The sequence below is a fragment of the Mobula birostris genome, chromosome 3 (assembly GCF_030028105.1).
Source record: "Mobula birostris isolate sMobBir1 chromosome 3, sMobBir1.hap1, whole genome shotgun sequence".
In the NCBI taxonomy this organism is placed as follows: domain Eukaryota; kingdom Metazoa; phylum Chordata; class Chondrichthyes; order Myliobatiformes; family Myliobatidae; genus Mobula; species Mobula birostris.
The window spans coordinates 87639229-87660460 of record NC_092372.1 but is presented as its reverse complement, the minus strand read 5'-3'; the positions used below and the strand labels follow the sequence as shown (position 1 = coordinate 87660460).

Below are 21232 nucleotides of genomic sequence, written 5' to 3'. Positions count from 1 at the left end.
AATGTGTGATTAAGTGCCTTGCTCAAGGACACAACATGCTGCCACAGCTGAGGCTCGAACTAGCGACCTTCAGATCACTAAAAATAGCTTACTTTTGGAATATTTCCAGAATTACCAAAAACAGAGAAACCATAGAAAAACTACAGCACAGAAACAGGCCTTTTGGCCCCTCTTGGCTGTGCCGAACTATTTTCTGCCTAGTTCCACTGACCTGCACACGGACCATATCCCTCCATACAACTCCCATCCATGTATCTTCCAATTTATTCTTAAATGTTAAAAAAGAACCCACATTTACCACCTCGTCTGGCAGCTCATTCCACACTCCCACCACTCTCTGTGTGAAGGAGCCCCCCCAATGTTCCCTTTAAAATTTTCCCCCCTTACCCTTAACCCATGTCCTCTGGTTTTTTTCTCCCCTTGCCTCAGTGGAAAAAGTCTGCTTGCATTCACTCTATCTATACCCATCATAATTTACCCATCAAATCTCCCCTCATTCTTCTACGCTCCAGGGAATAAAGTCCTAACCTATTCAACCTTTCTCTGTAACTGAGTTTCTCAGGTCCCGGCAACATCCTTGTAAACGTTCTCTGCACTCTTTCAACCTTACTAATATCCTTCCTGTAATTTGGTGACCAAAACTGAACATAATACTCCAGATTCGGCCTCACCAATGCCTTATACAACCTCCTTGTAACATTCCAGCTCTTATATTCAATACTTTGATTAATAAAGGCCAATGTACCAAAAGCTCTCTTTACGACCCTATCTACCTGTGACGCCACTTTTAGGGAATTTTCTATCTGTATTCCCAGATTCCTCTGTTCTACTGCACTCCTCAGTGCCTTAATATTTACCCTCAACTAAATATCCAGTGATTTCTCTTAATTTGACTGTAAGTGGAGGGGATGCAAAAGGAAAATATTAGTACAGTGCCTCTTCATCAGAAGTTAAATAATGCATCTCTTCCATATTTTCTCCATAACAGCTCCATCCTTGAATACCCTCTACATTGGGACAGAGATTCCCACATATGGAGTTTCTTCCACTGCGGTTTATCAACCATGAGGGAGCCAGGCAAGCCTGGTGAAATGAGGGGACTGTTCATCTGAGCACTGTTGCCTATGGCTTATCCCCATCTACTAAATTTTTGATCTTTTTTCTAAAAAAAATACATTCTAATATTTAAAGTAATTTGAACTAATTTGAAGATCAGAAGATATAGTATAGTTGGCTTTCAAAGTTTTGTGGTGAGCCTTGTTTTGTCTTCTCCCTCCCATGTGAGAATATTATATTTCTTTAAAGCCTGCCACTGTTTGAGGCTTCAATCCTTTGCATCAAGAAAGTAGTTTTACAAAAATGAGTCCTTGAAAGGCAAGTCTATACTTCCACATAGATCACTGTGACTTTTGTTCTTTCCCACTTACTTTAGATTATCTAACTTTGAGCAGCCTAGACTGGAAATAACAAATGTTAGGTTTTGGACAGAAGAAAATAGAAACGAGCTAATCTACAGCGGGATGATTTGCATTGCAATGGGAAAATAGGCAACTCTAATGATGAGTATTCAAAGGGAATTAAGGATGAGTGATAGATTAGGTGGACAACACTTTTGGTAAGGTTTGGATAGCTATCTACTGCTACAAATTGTGGGATTAAGCAGTGAAGGGGAAATCAAAAGTTAAAAAAAATAATGAGACATAAACGTGCAAACAATCGCAGTGGCTGGAAATTGGTGGGGGGGGGGCTGCAAGAATATTGAATGTTACCAACAGCTCTGGTTCGAAACTGCAGTGGGGAGAAGGAGCTCTGTTTTAGGCATGATATAATTGCTGTGGATATTCCTACTGACATGGCACAGGGGAAAGAAGTAACCCACCTTTTGAACCTACTTCTACATTCTTTGGTAGAAATACACCTTCACACGTGTCTGCTAATGTAGTGGAAATATGTTCATTATACTCCACTACTACACTGCACAATCAATGCAGGCACAGAAAGCAAATCAATTCCTTGGTTACCAAGGTTTATCAGTCTGCCCTGAAACCCTGGCTTATATCCGAGATTTAAAATTCTTTGGTTGACTGAGTGTCAGGAAGACAAGCATATATTTCAACTAACATTTGTATGAAGGTTTTCCATCAAGTATGACCCCTAAGTGTGACCCCTACTATGCCCCTAATTCTGGGCTCCCCCACCTGATCATCCTTTTTGGGTCAAAAAAGGAAAAAACAAATTAATTTTTAAATGGTGCAAAGATAAAAATATGGAGGACCAAAGATACTTGGAGATATATACAATTAAATTATCATGGCCGGGTATCCTAATAATTAAAAAAGCTAATAGGATGCTGATACATAGATACAAATACTTATAATTAGAGGAATGGAATATAAAGAGGTTAAAAAAGATGTTATAACTTTACCAAACTTGGTTACATCACACCTGAAGTACTGTGAGCAGATCCGGGCACAACATTTGAGGAAGGATATAATGGACTTGTAGAGCAAACAGTGTACATTTATCAAGATGACATGTGGTCTCCAAGGGCTAAATCACAAGGGGAGAATATTCTAACCGTGATTGTATCCCCTAGGATGTGGAAGATTCAGAAGCAAAGCGATTAAAGGTTTGAGGATGATAATGGGGAAGAAAAAAATTTCAACCGCTTGGTAGTCTGGGACTAGGGGACATGGTTTAAAAATTAAAGCCAGGTCCTTCGAGAGAGAGATGAGGGAGCACTTCTATGTGCAGAGTGGTATAAATTCGGAATTCCCTTCTGCAAACATCAATTCAAGTTCACCCAAAAATTAATTTTAAATATAACTAGAAGGTGCCAGAAACCGCAGATGTGGTGACAAAATCTTGTTTGCAGTCAAGCTGGGTGAGCTGCAAGTTGATGCTTCTACCTTAAGTAGAGATATTCAAAGTGGAACTGACTGTGGTACTTCCAAGGATGGTCATTTAGCAATCATGTGCCCTGGGTGTACAATCACATCCTCCTTCAAGAAGAGGGGCCATAAAAAGCCAGATTATTTATCAGTGTAAATCATATATGGAGGAATTTAAGGTTGGGGGGGGGGGTTATATGGGAAACAGGGTTTAAGGGTTGGCACAACATTGTGGGCCGAAGGGCCTGTACTGTGCTGTAATATTCTATGTCCTATGTTCTATATATGACAAATAAAGCTAATCACTCTCTCTCTCCCTTTCTCTTAAGATACACTGAAATAGCAGTAGATATCCTAGCAATATATCCTGGCAGACTGATTTCATATCAACATTTATTCAAAGATCCCACCAGTTTCACATGGAAACTTCAAATGAAGCTAATTATCTTCTCGTAGATACTTGATTATTTTCTGGTAAGATACACCTATTTTTCCGCAATTACTTTCTAAAGTTAATGCAACTACTGTGAGTAGATATTAGAAGAAAACTACCTCTAGCTAAGAATTTGGTTATCCAAGTTGGGGAGAGATTTCCAGTGATTACCACAATCACTGGCATTTTCAACAGTGATGTGAATTAAGATGCAGGGCATGCTCCTGAGGGAAAATACATGAAACAAGAGGTGCCCACCACTATCAGACAGAGTCATCTGCGTAGAAATGGGAGAATGAACCAGCAAGTAGTGCATGTGGAGTCTGTTTCTTCTTAATTTGTAAAATGCTCAGAGCAAAACTACATCAATGTTGTTAAATCCCCGGGACAAAGGAAAGGGCAAGGAAAGGGTGTACTGCCATCAAATTTGTCTCCTCCTAATGCTTGCCTGGACTTAGATGGGGAAGGTATGCACAAAGGCCACAAAAGAAAGGAAATTAGCCAGAACCCCTTACCTTCACCACCTAATTCCTACCAGCAGTAAATGTTTGGCAAATCAATGAGGCACAAACAGAAACTTCAGTGCTGTTTTCAGAAGCTAGTGTCCATCCAGTGGCCCATAATACCAATGTCTTTTTGACTAGTAACACACACAAAATGCTGGAGGAACTCAGCAAGCCAGGCAGCATCTATGGAAAAGAGTACAGTCGACGTTTCAGGCTAAGACCCTTTAGCAGGACCAGAGAGAGGAAAAAAAACGTCAACTGCCTGGCCTGCTGAGTTCCTCCAGCATTTTGTGTGTATTACTTGGATTTCCAGCATCTGCAGATTTTCTCATTTCTTTTTGACTAGTTTGGGAGGTCAAGAATAGGTAAAATCTGCTCTAAGATCTTCGCTATTTCAAGAACAATTTCCAGTGTAATTTATCTTTTTTTCAATCAATTTATATATGGTCATATTTTATTTTGCAGACCAATTATCAAAAATGAAATCACCATTTATGATGAACAATTCATAATGAATTGTCCACATAAATTCACTCATTTTATGTGATGTTAAAACAATATTAATCTAAACACAACAAAAATACCAAAAAATTGACTCAATTAAAAGTGCAATACAAATAAATGTGTTGTTAATTGTAATCATTCTTCTTATAAAAATCATACTCTATGCAATTTAATAATCTGGACTACATTATTGTAGGATATTAGGACTACAAGTGCAGCTCATGAAAAGAGTTTAAGTAAATGCTGCATTTATTGTTAAACAATTGTGTTTTCCTCCACCCATTTATGCATACTTCTTGTAAGTTCTATATTCATTGCACTCAACCTTGCACTCAATGTCAGTAAGACAAATGAATCGATTGTAGACTTCAGGAAAGGGAAATGAAGATAAAACACAGCAATTCTCATAAAGTGGTCAGCAATGGAAGGACTGAGCAGCTTCAAGTTCTTGGTTGTCAACATCTCTTGAAAATGTATACTGGACCCAACATTTTGATGTAACAATGAAGAAGGCACACCAGCAGCTATAATTCATAAGGAGTTTGAAGAGATTTGGTATGTCACCAAACAGTAGCAAATTTCTACAGATGTACTGTGGCGAGCATTCCAACTGGTTGCATTACCATGTGATATGGAGGAGCCAAGTCACTGGATCCGAAAAAACTACAGAGGGTTGTAAACTCAACCAGCTCCATTATGGACACAAGCATTCCCACTATCAAGGATATTTTCAAAAGGCGATGCCTCAAGAAGGCAGCATCCATCATGAAGGACCCTCACTATCTAGGACATGGCCTCTTCTCATTATTACCATCAGGGAGCAGGTACACGAGCCTAAGGGCACACGCTCAACATTTTAGGAACAACATTTTCCCCCTCCACCATCAAATTTCTGAATAGTCCATGAATCCATAAATACTACATCACTATTTTGCTGTCTCTTTGATTTTGATATATTCCTATGGTAATTTATTGTAATTTTTATGTATTGCACTGCACTACTGACACAAAACAACAAATTTCACAACATACGTCAATGAGAATACTTGTGCTTCAGAATCTCTTCGCTAGTAAGTTGATGACTTACCTTTACATGTCTATCAAATGAAGATACGCAGGCTGCAACTCAAATTTGACTCTGAAAATTATTTTTTTCCTCGTTATTTCTCAAATGAACTAAACATTCACTGATCTTACCCTGAGGTAGTTGAGGGTGAAATTAGTCAGCCCCATACGAGTGATGTTTTTGGACAATTGTTCCAGCACTTGAGGGTCTTGTGCCTGAAAAAAACATAAAGTTAGAAAATAACATATCTGATAAAATAAAAACAAGTTTGGAACTGTTCAGAGAATTCTTCTCTGCAAAGATAAGAAACTAATTCTGAAGAGGTATCTAATAGAATTCTGTTATTCTCAAAGACAAATTGTGAAGCTTCTAATAGTTTTATGAATTACATGAACCTTGTGAACTATAATGTTCATTGACTCAGCATGCACTTATCACACTTCCTTCAACACTGGGGAAAATGAGATCAAATGGATTTGTAAACAGTAGACTTTTATGATCACCTTAATGTATGTTTAAGAAGCCAGATGAATTACTTATGAATTCACTTGAATGGTGGTAATTGAAGAGTAAAGCTTTTACAGATAGAAGTTGTTAACTTCATGATGCGCTGACATTTTCAATCCATTATGAGGTTGTTCTGAAGTGACAAAGAGCCATAAGGTTGCCTGATCAAGAATAATGGATGTGTCTCATTCCAATGTGAGCACAAAACTTACAGTCAATAGAAATATCGAACTTTTACTTCTTAGGATTCTAAAATTAGTTAGCTTTGTAAGATAACCTTGAAATTACTTTCAAAGATAAAATGCCATTGCTGCTTCAGATTTAGGAAAAATATTAAGCCTTTGCACATCACCTCTTGTAGGGTATTACAGTCCACTTAAATGAAAATCCGATCTGGGTTATTTCTGTCAAATACAATTCTAACAGATTTTCAATTTGGTTTCTTAAAGGTTGCAAATAATAACAATGCTTTTCCCAGTCAGAGTCCAAACAACTGGGTAAATTCCCTGTTAGTTAATCCTGATAACCACAATGTTGAGAGAATCTAAGGATGATTTTATGCTTATAATCTGTGTATAATTTTCCAGACCTTTTATTTTCTGAACAAATCACCCTGCTTTGGTCTGACTTCAGTTATGTTCTGTTTCCTCTTAATGCAGACACGGTTTTTTTAAAAAGTGAATTGACATTGCCGAACAACTAACTGCCTGTTGTAAAGCATATCATAAACACTACCACTCACCTGGCTTCAACTCAATGACTGACGGAGTTGTCACAGACTCAATGACTTAGTAACTGAAGTAGTTGAAAAGGTGTGTTAGAATGGCACTGCAGCAAGCAGCGAGTAGTATGTGGGATGTAGAGTTTGGAGTGGTGCTGGCAAATCTTGCTGTTGGTTGCCTTCCGAGCAGCAAAGCGTGCCAAGGAGACATAGCAGTTAGTGTGACGCTATGGTAGCACGGGGCGTTTCGGAGTTCAGACTTCAATTCTGGAGCCATTCTGTAAGGAGTCTCTGTACTTCGTCCCCATGGAAAGTGCGAGTTTTCCCCAGGTGCTCTGGTTTCCTCCCACAGTCCAAAGGCATACCGTGTAGGTTAATGGTCATTGGAAGTTGTCCCATAATTAGGTTAGGGTTAACCGGGGTTGAGGGATTGCTGTGACGGAGTGGCTCAAAGGGCCGGAAGGGCCCACTTCATGGTGTATGGCCAAATAAATAAATAAATAATGCTCTACTGCATGTATTAGACTGGGTCCTCCCCACAAGCGCTGTAGGTGACTATATTGTGACAGACAGTGAAGATAATGGAGGGAAAAAGTAGGAGTATTTTGAGAATTAGAGGAAGAGGAAGCTCTGGCTAGGTGAGAGTTGGTGAATGCAGACTGGAGAGTCAATTTTGGGAAGTCAGTTGGAAGAGTGATCTTCAGGACAGCGGAAGAGTTGGAAAATTTTTCTCAAGAAGAACACTTAAGGAATACACCTGCCAAGAAAGTGTTCATGTTGGACTCATGGTGAGGTCTCTCATAAAATGCACCATAGGCAATCAGCAACCGTTTGGTTAAGGCCTGTTTCAAAATGCAAGACACAACCATTTTACAAATTTACAAGTCTCATTGAGGAAATACAATCTTGTTCCCAGTTACATCAAAACAAGCATTATAAGGAGACATAGTAAGACAACAGAGTGAGGCATAGGCATGTACCTTATGTTGCAATGCTAACAGATTTTTAACAGAATTCGATCACGTAACATACAAAACTGTTTTGTTACATAATGGAGTTTTAGGCATTTTTCTTACACTGGAAAACACAAACTTGTGCAGATTATAATCACCGGATAAAGCTTACTTCAACACTTATTTGCAATTTCTGCTAACCCTGATGTGAACAATTTGGTTCAAAGTTAAAAGTAAATTTATTATCAATGTACATTATGTCATCATACACAATCCTGAGATTTATTTTCTTACAGAAATTCACCGTAAGTACAAGCAACACAATAGAATCAATGAAAGACCACCCTTAACACTCAATGTGCAAAAAGCAACAGTGTGAACACAAAGAGAAGAAAAATAATAATAATAAATAAATAAACAATAAATATCGAGAACATGAGATGAAGTGTCCTTGCAAGTGAGCCCACAGGTAGTGGGAACTGTTCAGTGATGGGGCAAGTAAAGTTGAGTGAAGATATTCCCTCTGCTTCAAGAACCGATGGTTGAGGGGTAATTACTGTTCCTGAATCTGGTGGTGTGGGTCCGAGGTTCCTGTACTTTCTTCCTGATGGCACCAGTGAGAAGACAGCATGGCACAGTAGGTGCGGATCCTTGATGAAGGATGATACTTTTCTGCAACAGTGTTCCATGTAGCTGTGCTCAGTGGTGGGAACAGCTTTGGGGACTGGGGCATATCCGTTACTCTTTGCAGGCTTTTCCATTCAAGGGCATTCGCGTTTCCATACCAGACCATGATGCAACCAGGCAATATACTCTCTACCACATATCTATATAAGTTTGTCAGAACTTTAGATGACATGTCAAATCTTTGCAAACTTCTAAGGCAGTAGAGGTGCTGACATGTTTTCTTTGTAACAACATTTACATGTTGGACCCAGGACAGATCCTCTGAAATGATAACACCAAACAATTTGAAATTGCTGACCCTCTGTACCTCTGAATCTCTGATGAGAACTGGCTTATGGACCTCTGGTTTCCTCCTCTTGAAGTCAATAATTAGCTCCTTGGTCTTGCTGACATTGAGTGAGAGGTTGTTTCTGTGGCCGAATCAAAGATGGTGACGAATCAGCACATAAGAGCTTGTCTCCCTCTTATATGCTGATTCGTCACCATCTTTGATTCGGCCAGTGACAATGGTGTTGTTAGCAAATTTAAATATGGCAATGGAGCTGTGGTTAGCTTCACAGTCACAAGTATAAAGCAAGTAGAGCAGTGGCTAAGTACACAGCCTTGTGGTGCACCTATGCTGATGGAGATGGTGCAGCAGATGTTGTTGCCATTCCTAATTGACTGGGGTCTTCAAGTGAGGAAATCAAGGATTAAATTGCACAAGGAAGTATTGAGGCCAAGGTCTTGAAGGCTACTGGTTAATTTTGAGAGGATGATAATATTGAATGCAGAGCTATAGTCAATGAAGAGCTTCCTGATGTATGCATCTTTGCTGTCTGCATGTTCTAGGGTTGAGTGAAGAGCCAATGAAAGGGCATCTGCTGTGGACCTGTTGTGGTGGTAGGTAATTGGAGTGGATCCAAAACACTTCCCAGGCAAGAGTCAATGTACTTCATCATAAACCTCTCAAAGCACTTCAACACAGTTGATATAAGTACTACTGGATGATAGTCATTGAGGCGGGGATAGCACATTCTTTTTAGGCACTGGTATAATTGAAGCCTGCTTGTAGCAAGTATGTACCTCAGACTGCTGAAGCGAGAGATTAAAGATATTGGTAAACACTCCAGCCAGTAGATCAACAAAAGTCTTTAGTATTCGGCCAGGTACCAGGCCAGATGTTTTCCATGAGTTTACCCTCATGAAGGATGCTCTCACATCAACCTCAGAGACTGAAATCACAGGTTATTGGGTGTTGGCCATGGAGGCATTAAAATATGGAAGGAAACATTGAACTCAAATGGGTCAAGAACAGTGGAAGTAGAAAAACTAGATGAGTTTGCTCTTGCCCCGTGCATGAAGGAATGAAGGTTGCCATTTTGTGAGGCTGCTCTGTAACCTCCATTTTGTCAACTGCTGAAATTATACTTGCTTTGGGATAACATAATTAGGCAATTCAATGTGGAAACAAGGAGCTTCTGTTTATGATCTGGCAAACTTGAAGCCATTCTCAGATGAGCTGTTTATTGTGTACAATGGCAGGTTTGCAGCAGTAATCTCAATATCTTAGCCCAGTGTCTGGGCGACCCAGTTTGACTGGTTTGAAGAAGAGTCAAGGAGAACAAAAGACGATAATCTAAGACATGAAGTTGTATATCCCTTTGTTATATCCAATGGGAATCCGAAACAGGTCAGTCAGATGACCTTGAAATGCAGCATTTGAACTGATAAGGAAAGGGTATAAGAATGAGGGCCTTCAAATGCAAAGGGATGAGAACTCCAGAGACAAACTATCACAAAGAAGAAACCCATCAGCTGGGAGAAGAAGGATGAATTGTTTGGCCAATGGGACATCCTCTATATCAGGGTTATAATTTGGAGAAGTAGTCTGCGTGAGTATTGCTACAAAGGGAACAGTAGAACTCATGTTTTAAGTTGTTGGCCTGGGACTTGTGCAGAGATAATAAAGTGCAAGCTTTGATTATTTAGGAGTTGCATAGTGAAATGATGAACCTGGATCCGTTGGTAATAGTCAATATAGGAGTTTGTGAAGGTGCCTCCAGGCTTTGACGGTCAAAACGAGCATAACATCATAAACCAGCAAGTTGTTTGTTATGTCTCCCCTCTCGCTGTAAAATGGAGACACCTCTTTCTCCCTTATACGGGAGAGAGAGAGCCCGTGGAATGTTGAATACCAAACGAACAAGTAGTCTTCGGGGTACTGCAAGTCTGTGTCTTTGCTGTTGCTTTGCTGCACGCTTGAGTGCTCGGTGGTGGGTCCAATGCTTTTTTTTTGCTGGTGGGGCGGGAGTCATTGCTTTGCTGCTGCTTACACGCAGGAGGGAGGGGAGCTGGGGGAGAGACTTTGGGGTTATAACATTTAACTGTCATTCATTCTTTGGGGCACTCCTCTGTTTTTGTGGATGGTTATGAAGAAAAAGCATTTCAGGAGGTATATTGCATACATTTCTCTGACATTAAAAGTACCTTTGAAACCTTTGAAAAGTCATTGAGCTCCTATGGGAGAAAAGCTTTATTATCACTTATGTCATTTTGTTTCAACTTTGTAGGAGGTAATAGCATTAAAGCTCTGCCACAGCTGTCAAACATCCTTCAGTGATTCAGTTTGGTCTGGAATTGCCACTTCACATGTGAGATGGCTTTTCGGAGATCGTTCCTGGGCTTATTGTATTTTACTTGGTCGCCAGACCTGAATGCCATTGCTCTGACCCTCAGCAGATTGCAGATCTCATGGTTCATCCAAAGCTTCTAGTTGGGGAAGACTCTAAATGATATTGTGAGGACATATTCGTCTATGGCTCTTTATAAACAGTTGGGGTCATAACTATGGTTTGGTCATTAAGTGTATGGCACATAAATGATGACGCTTAGCTCTACTGATATCAAATTAATCTAGTTTCTGAAATTGAATATAATGTGGAACCAATACTGCATTGTATATTTAACACAAGCAACGGAAGACAAATTTCTACCCAACTAAGTTAAAAAAGCAGCATATAATATAACTGCAAAGTGTGACCTAACCTGCTTTGTGCCCTTGTGGCAGATATTAGATAAATATAATTTTCATATCCTATTGAAAATAAACCGGTCTTCATTTAACACATTAACTTACTGATGCATTGAACTAGTGAAAATAACTTACAAGCAAAAGAACAAACACCAATTTCAATAAAATTGACACAACTCAGGTTTTCTCCAAATGACACTCTGACCATAATGGCCACATTCAGTTCCTGCAGTGGAAGTATATCTACAACTCAATGGAACAGGAGTGGAAAAGAGAAATTCATCAACATGTTCATTAATTCGTGAAGCTGCTTTTTTAAAGTCCCTGAACATACATCCATCTCATCTCAAATAAATATTTAATAACTTGCTTCTTGAAAATCAGAAACATCAAAAATGCTGACTCTATGTTTCACTTTGTAGATATGTATCAAAGTTCAATGATGCACGGCCAAATTCCATTGGAATAGATGTAAGAAAATGCACTGCAGGGGATGGGGAGAAGTTAGGGGAAGGGGGTGGGAAAGATTCTTGATTATGATTCAGTAATTCATTCTGTTTTTCCTTCTCATAGTTGTCTGTATGCCTTGATTACCGATGCCTTTTCAAGCTGTGAAGCAATATGTACAGAGAGCACACCAGTGAGTATCCGCATAGGGAGATGTGATGTGTCAGGCAGATCATTAAATGCTGATGGCAGCAGTGGCTGCCTAAAAAGCAAGACTAGCAGTCTCTTTTTCAATGCATTCTGCTACACATCTAATTATTTGAAATGATGAAACCGACAACGGCATTCAGTAATTACTCCACATCCATTTTCCCATGTGGTTTGAAAACTGGGGTTGATGGTATATGAGCTAGATTGCAATTTAACCTGGCTAAATTCCAAATTATCTCAAAAAATTCATGGACCTAAAATTTAGTGAAGTGTCAAGACTCCATGAATAGTTATGAATCTGCTTCCATTGAATCGTAGTACAAGTAGATTTATACATTAATAAAGTTTCTTAATTGTACAGATAAATCAACTCACATGCAAAAATAAGGTGTCAGAACATTAGCCGAGTCAATTTCCTCCTAATTCACAAATTTGATGAGGCAAAGCTTAATTTGTCAAGCAACATTTAAAGAGAATGTTGTAATGTTTGAAACAATGCCAGCTAACAGCTAACATCTGCATTACAAGTTCCCAAACATTGCAAAATGATAATGAAGAGATATCTATTTAAGTGATGCAGTTGAAGTACAGATGTTGGTAAGGATACGAGGGATAATTCCTCAGAAGTGCTTTGGGATCTTTTACAACTACGTGTGAGAGCTAATGGAGATGTAATTTAACGTCTTTCCCGAAGATAAGAAAGCAAAAAATATTCATAAATTTTAAAAGAAAATTAATATCTTCTATCAATGTGATTGATTTTTAAATAAAATGGAAAATGTTGGAAATACTCATCTACTGAGACAGCTCCTGTGGAAGGAGAAACTGTTAATGGTCAGCTTCAAGATCCTTCACCAAATTTGTGAAAGTGAGAAAACAAACTAACTTGCATTTTCTCTTTCTCAGCATTAACTGTGTCTCTTTCCATAGATACTACCTGGAATGCTGAGTGTTTCCAACATATACTGGCTCTATTTCAGAATCCCAGCATCTGCAGTTTTTGTTTGATTTTATGTAGTTGACTCTTAACTGCTTCCTCAGTTTGAGGACAACTTAGGGATAGACAATAAATGCCAGCAACATCAGCAACATCCATATCCCAGTAACAAATAAATAAAATCTGTGTTTGATCAAAAAGCACAAAACATAGAATTAAAACAAAAGCAACCTTATTTCTAGTTAATTTTGACAAATCTCAAAGGGAACACAGAAATAACAAATCCGTGAGTTTTCTGACAGTTCTTTGAAAAAATCCTTGACCTTGAGCACTTTTTAGACACTAAATGCCATCTGTGATAAAGATCCTAATCTACAACATTATTTAAAGGAGCTTTCAAATCTTACAGTGGGACTCAAAAATACATTTTTTGTTTGACTTGCCTGCAGGAGTACTTACAAACCTTAACGAGAATGCTAATGCTAGCATTGTTTATTTGTAATGCAATAAACACATAAATAAACACAATGTTACCAATCAGAATATGAGAAGAGAATAGGGAAAAATTACATGCTGTATACCAATGGCATCAAAAATAATACAAACATTGTAGTAATAATGATACTTCCACTAAGTTACACTCTTATGATCACACAAATTTTTTAAAAATTGCATTCAAGATCCGATCATCATGGTTCGATGTAATTAGAGCATTCAACCTGGACACAACAGGAAAATTCTTTTACCGCAGTAGTATAAATCTGCAACCAACATGAAGTCTAAAAGATGTTAAATAAAATACATCTTTAGAAAATGGAAAGTTTTATCAATTTGTGAACCAGCCTGAGTAGGCTAAAACAGTTAATAATGAGAGCAATATGTCTACATAATGAAATATTTCTAGAATCCTTTTTTTAAAGCTGTGGTAAGGTTAAAATACAAATCAGAATATTTTCTGCTTGCTGTTGATACAAGGAAAGATTGCACATTGAGTATGTTCAAAGAAACAAATGTAATGAATTTACCAAATATTTTTCTCAAGCTAGTATGAATGCCAGAAATAGAGGCAATTCAGAGGGCATATTTAATTGGTGCTGAATTTATTTTTATTCCAGTCAAACTAAAATTCTCTGCCTTTGTCATTAGGAAATGAGGCAGCATTTGTCAAGATGAAGTGGCACTGGGCATACCATATAATGTGCATTAAATTATGATCACTTTCATTGTGTGAAAAAGTAAAACCTTGCTTTTATCTAGTATTTCTCATAACATCCTAACATGCTTTACAACCAATGAAATAATTATATATGAAGTACAAAACTTTTTAAAATTGTGTTTGTTTTGCTTTCCGTTTTTTTGCTCATTTTGCTAGAACAAGAAACCACAATGAGCTATCAGGTGACATCTCTGTGTAAAAGGTAAGATGAGAGGGTGTTTGCATGAAGGATGGTAAAACAGTATTCATAGGTTGGGCATCCATTTGTTATGCTGGATCTTGACAGTAAGTAATAGCTTGCTTCATGGGAGCAATGAAAGGGTGCTACTTACATGCATGGCAAGGATGCTGCGTGGGACTAACTCTCTGTAGTGCCGGATGGTAAAGTGCCACATCTTTATTCTCATCAGGTCATCAAATGTAAACTCCAGAATCAACCTCCCTTCAGTACAAACCTATCACCAAGATTTAGGAGGAAGGAAAGAAGTAGTGACAAAAATGACACAAGAGAACATCTTTCTAGTAAAAATAAAAAGAACACATAAATATTACATTTAGTCTTAAAATTAAAGAGATTGGGTTTCCATGCCACACTTTTGACTAATTTATCTACATTGCAGCTTTCCTCTTTCACCCCGATCTTTAAAAAGTGCCTTTGATCTCTTTGATATTAAAAGGTTGCAATTAAGAAAATATTTGCTGTTTTGCTCAGTTCCTTTTATGGTTGCTGAGCTGTGACATTTTATTACCATGGCAATGGGAACCAGCTGATTAGTTGGCATGGCAACCAGAAAGATGTAATTCCAGTAGACGTGTTATAATCAATGCTCCCAGCACAGATGGTCTCTGGAGAATCAACAAGAAAGAGTCTAGCAAGTGCTCAGCCCATCACTGGGCACCATTACATGATAGCAGGAAACATTGCATGCAAAAAAATCTTAGTTTTTTTGAAGATTTCTATCAAAATATTATCTTCAAGATGATTTTTTTTACATTTGGAAAGATTTCCTATTTTTGACACCTAATTATCAAGTGTTGTCATATGCTATTAGTTACATGTAACAGACTTAAGTGCAAAATAAATCTTGCCCCATCGCTATTCCCACTCTGGGTCTTAGTTTCAACCTTTGTGGGGAACACCTATTGACAATTTAAAATTTCATACTAAACATCCATATGGGTTCTGAGATAGCCAACATCATGCTAATAAAGAACAGTTTATGTCATGGAATTCCAAAAATCTGGGAAATGAGTTGGGTCAGTACAAGCCAATTAGGAACTTAATGTCCTTAAAAAAAAACGTTCTTCTTAATATAACAGCAATGTTCTGAAACCTGGAAATCAAAATTCAGAAAAGGCTGAATCACGCAGTAGGTCACTCGGAATCTGTGGAGAGACAATGGTGCAGGTCCAGTGACTTTTATTGGAACTATACTAATCAACGGTTGTTGATGTCAGATGTTAAGTCTGTTTGTCCTCCATCTGAGTGTCTCTGAAGTTTTCCACTTTACTCTCATAAAAGTAGGATGTGTTCTAAAGATGAATTGGCATCTTACCAAATTAATTTTTTTTACTTTCTCCTTTCTTAAGCATGTAAGAGTTTCAGCTTTGCTAATTTTCTCCTCCTTTCCTGAGGTTCCTACAAGCAGACAGCTATCCTCCAGCTCTCTGGCCAAGTAGCCACAATGTGAGCCCAACCCTTATGGCCAAGAACATACCTGACCATGGAGAGCTACAGGACCATCTCTGATTCTGTTCACACTAGCCTATGTTTCCAGTCGTGGTCACTAGTGGGAATCCAAGTTAATTTTCTCCTCTTTGGCTTAGGGATTTGGGGTTAATTTAAAATAGGCAGTTAATTCAGCTCAGGAGGGAGAATCAAAGCTAGGATCTCCTAATCTGTATGATTTGATGCAGCTCTGGGCGAACAGGGGAACCTGAATTTAAATTGGCTTTATCTCTGAGTCAAACCGTTTTAAATATTTCATTGTGAGAATACCCAGCTGTTTTTAATTATTTTAAGTGTACATTGTCTCTCTGTATTCATGAAGTGCTCCACACTGTGGATTCCAAACTTCTTGAAATTGCACTGCCTTTAAGTCAGCAGGCTTATCATATGCTGTCAAACCTTTTGAGAGCAACCCAGGGTGACCAGTATACTGACTGTTCTTGCTGATTGTGAAGATGCACTTAACCATCACTCAGAACTTTCTCTGAATTGACAATTCTGGACATGTACAATGCAAGGAAGGAGAGAGGAGTGAAAGATCTGAACACATACTCCTTGGAACTGGTGTATAGAACTTAAATCCTTATTTTCAGTGTCTGCTATTGTTTATATACACGTTTATTCAACATTTAGGGCTCAGTATGGCTTTCTGATTGGGGTCTTGCTGATGAACTTACCAGTCACTGACGAGGGTATTTTAATGAAGTAATCTGTGCAAGAAACTGAAAGCAAATTGACACAAATTCCACTGATACTGATCAAAATTGGAGAACATGATGCAAATGATTGCTCCAACATATGCTACACAATCATCTGATATCTAATGAAATGTTAGTAACAGGACTAGACAGAATTCAAAATGTCATTGTTTAACCAATGAAGTGGCTGGTATACTAAACTATCTGTGTAAATCTTGCAACTCTTAATGCCCATTGTTTCAGAGTTTTCAATTAACATATCCTGCATATTTTACTAACATCAATCATCAAATGAAGGTAGGAGAGTGGGAAGGAAGCCACACTAGTCACACTAGTGCAAATCAGTTTGGTACTCTCTGCTATGTGAGGTGCACTATCAATTTCAAGTGAATTGGCACAAGCTTCTTTGATTTTTGCTATTTTAAGAATGAATCATAAATAATTTAGACAATACCATTCTTTCACCTGAAGATACAGAAGGGAGTCTATTAATAATTAAAATGCACAACAGGAACACCTTTGAAACTATGCATTACCACACCATTTATCTCTAGATTCATCAATATATGATTTAAAAAAATAATTTTGAATGTTGCAAAACCAATTCTCTGTCAATTTTACTAGATAATTATGTGAGTGGGAAATTACTTATCATCTTTGGTTATGGATATTTTGTTAAATTTGGATCCAAAATTGCAATGTTAAGATATTCCCTGAAACACCCTAAAGAATTTTAAGAGCACAAGTCAATGTTTTTAAAATCATAACAAAATAAAGGACGTTGCTAATTTTTTTTAGAAATTAGTTTTTCTTTTTAACTGTTCAAAAGTGGAACAATAATTTAATTGTTCATTTGGAAAGCACACAAAATAATGATAGAAAGGGCATCCTTTAACAGTGCACTGTAGTGTTAAATAATTCAGCCAAATACATCCTAGTTTTTATTCAGAGCCTATGTAGAACGAGATGATTTCCTCACCCAATGTCCAGACCTACACAGTTTGCTGCAACAGCGGCAGAATTATGATTTGCAGTCAAAACCTTGCTAAGTTTCCCTATCTTTAGCAATGTTGAATCTAATTCCCACGCCCTAACTCTGTCACTGTTGCAATCAGCTAGAACAGCATAGTCTAGAAACTGAACGCGGCACCATCAAAACAATTCAAACTACAATTGTAAAAAAAAATCAGATTGACTTTTGTTTAGGTGGGGAAAATGTACTTAGCTACAGAAATAACTTATTTTTCAAATAAAGTGTGCTTGATGTTGCTGTTAAAATATTCTAACATTTCTCAAAAAAATAAAAATGTTACTTCAAGTAATGATCTTATCATATCAGATATTCAGGCCTGAAATAAAGTGACAAAAATTAACACTGAAAGACCTAAACAATGCATGTGTTTCTAAAATCCAAAATGCTAAATGTGTAAACATTGCATGTTTACACAAGTAGTAATTGTTATAATTGGAGTATCTGGACAATTTTAGCAGCCACAATTCAACACAAGGTTCTTGTGGATTGTCAGTGAAGCTTAATGACCTGCTTTGCTTGACAACGTGAGCTTACCAAAGATAATCAAGGTGTTAAAGGAGAATGTATTTTTAAAATTTATCCAACTAAGTGCTTAATTTAAGTCATCTAAACATATGGAGAGAATGCATTGGGGGGCAATAATATTCAAGTATTCAAGATGCTTAAGGGAACAGAAAAATTTAACCATATTAATATATTCAATGTTGCCACAAATATGCCAAAAGGCATGTCTCAAGCTTAGAAAAGAAAGGTGCATTGGGAATTCAAAATTTAATTAATATATGTGGAATGTAGTGAGCGTGAGGAATTAAATTTCTAAATTGGAAACAGAAGCAGGTTTAAGGGTGAATTGGATGGATACGTAAAGGAATGGGCAACTAAATATGGCCATTAATTCTATCACTGAGCAGACAGGTTGCAAGATATAGCATTGTGTGTTGTCCACTTTAGATCTCCACATTGTTAAATTTGATCTTACCACTTGAGGTTTTTATTCAATCATCATCCCTTCAAAGCTAAAAGCAAAATGCTGTCTTTGTTGCATTACTGTATAACATGGCTGCTGCTGCCATTTTCCATAGGGAAAGTAAAAAATATGTGAGTCAAGGCATCCTGCCCTTTCTCCTGGACTTCCTTAAGGATTGAATAGCAGCAGTAAGGAAGAAGTTTTGGGAACCAGTCTCCCATCATCAAATCTCAAATTGGAAAATAAATTATTTTCCATGTAGTAAAGAAACCATGAAGTATGTACTTCTGCTGTTAGGCACAATTATGGGTGCGACCGTACTCAGAATTACAATGATATTCCAGAGTAAAGTTGTGGTTCGTAATTATTTGGATTGGTAACTAGATGTAGTTTTATTCATAAAGTTAGAAATTAGTTCATCACAATGCATTTATTACAAGTGTCTACTCACTTTTGAGTAAACTGATGTTATATAACTGAATACTGAATAGAAATTTTGCAGGTTAAATGAGTATAAAACAAATCATCAAAATACAATAAGCATTGGACACAGCTCAAATTAACTCAGGCTATTATAATAAGTGAAGTAAGTTTACTTGTGAATGCCCACAAGAAAAATGAATCTCAGGGTAGCAGATGGTGACATGAAGGCATTGAGATAATAAATTTACTTTAAACTTTGAACTTATAATAATCCCCAAGTGTTATTGTCTTAGCTTTATGCTTTATCTTTAATTTTTTTACATTTTTCAAAATTTTAATAGTTTTTAATCACCTCTGAATGTCATTCAGTTCATATCTCTGATGTCGAGGGCCAGCAAAATATATATTAATGTAAATATTGTGTGATCTTCCAGTACTCAGAACAACAATATTCCAGCAAATATTCCTGAATGTTTGATTTGTTTATAACTGATCAACCTACATTAAGTGTTTCTTTCCTTCTTCCACAGCAGTTTTCCTTTTTTCCTTACCTTTGTAAACATGGGTTTACCATGCTGGGTGACCATGCTACATTGGTCACAGTCTAGTGTGATGGATGAATTGTGGTAAGACTCCTTCGAATGTTTAAGAACATAGTAAAGGTCTGTTACTCCTCCCTCAAAGATTGTACTGAAATAGCGAGGAATAAGCGTTCTTCCAATAGCTGTTGAAAAGAAAATCACAGAATAAACAGGATTAAATAGGATGACTCAGTCCTCTAGGCTGGCTATTCATCATATGTTCAAAGCACAAGAATACATAAAATTGGTTCAGCAAATGCCAAGTGGCATATTATACCAAGAATGAAGTCTTTCTATGCAAAACAGTAAATGCATTACCTTTGTCTTAAATCTTTTAAAAATCTGTCAGGGTGATTCTTATCCTGCGTCTTGCAGTGTGCAATATTCATTTAAAAATTGTTGGTCAACAAATTTGAATAGTATCTTTCAGACTGTGTTTTTTGGCAAACTTGTGAGATAATCGTAACTTCATTAAGCGATCCTGGCTGAATTCCAAAACACAATGAAGAAACCTCACTGAATATTAACAGTAGATCTGGACAATGTCAAAGACAGATGTGGCAAACTGAATCTCAGCACCATAGTTACAGCTCTGAGTATTCTATTAAAACTAGAATTTTTCCTCAATGCTAGCCTTCTTATAATGAATTTAATCTCACTGCATTCTCTATTACCTTCACTATCAGGGTACCAATCTCTTCTGAACAAATTCCTTTACAATAGGAACAATGGGAGACTTTCCAATGTTATGCAGTCACGGCAACTATTGAAATGGGATCAACTGAGCTGGGAAGAGGGTAGGATTCAGAAGCAGCACTCTTTCCTTAGGAACTGACAAACCGGTTCCCTGTGTGCCCATAACTACTTGGGTTAGTTTTAGTTGTGAGGTAGGCACTGAAGTCTGAAAAGTGACAACATTATATTGCAGGGGCGCTGCCCCAAGGATGTTCCTGAACAGAAGGCAAGACTGAGACAGAGGTTTGTGCTCCGTCAAAGTTGAGAGACATTTCAGCAGTTTTTAGAGACATTTAAAACTATTGAGATGTCAGTAAATAATTTGAAATTTAAATTAATTAAACTATTTTTAACAAAGCAAAAATAAAATGCAAAACCATGAAGAAATAATTTTGAAAAAAAACTAAAACAGAATAATTAACAAAAAATCACCTTCCCCTTTGGCTCCCAATCAGCAGGCCCCTATTCACCATTACAATAAATGGGGTCTAAGGTCCTATTCAAAGTCGAACTGCTGCAGGATCTAACAATTAATTCCCTAGCCTTATTCCAGGGACTACCTGAAAGACTGAGTCCAGCCTTTGTACTCCTTGACAGAATTGGCCACCAATTGTGTCAACAAATCGCAGACTCATGACATAGATGCTTTCAGATCTGGCCTAATTTCCATTCCAATGGCTGAACACCAACAGTTCTCTTTACAACTGCCAGCAGGATAAGTCGATTATCCTGCTGCTCTGTTCTACAAGGGTCAGTAATGCTCCATACATATCTCACTAGTGTTGGTTAATAATGAATGGTCTGCATTGCGAGAGCTGATCCAGAGACTGTTGTATCATTCCCTGACTCATAATGGTCACTCACGGGTATTTCACATCTGTAAAGGATTACTAACAATGCAAGATCTTATGTATGAAACCGCTTCAACACCCTGCCTTCACAGTGTGCATAGAACTAGGTGAAAATATGGTTGCT

At 37.6% G+C, this 21232-nt stretch overlaps 1 protein-coding gene across 10 annotated transcripts in view; it reads right to left on the bottom strand.

The window, feature by feature from the left end:
• The window catches only part of ldb2a (LIM domain binding 2a), a 542321-nt gene that overhangs the window by 75419 nt on the left and 445670 nt on the right, over positions 1-21232 (bottom strand). For all 10 annotated transcript variants that reach the window (XM_072252984.1, XM_072252986.1, XM_072252981.1 and 7 more), the window contains 3 exons: positions 19493-19665; positions 14424-14546; positions 5532-5615 (listed from right to left, as the gene is read on the bottom strand). In XM_072252984.1, coding sequence (XP_072109085.1) covers positions 5532-5615; positions 14424-14546; positions 19493-19665 — 380 coding nt within the window. The remainder of the gene's footprint in view (positions 1-5531; positions 5616-14423; positions 14547-19492; positions 19666-21232) is intronic.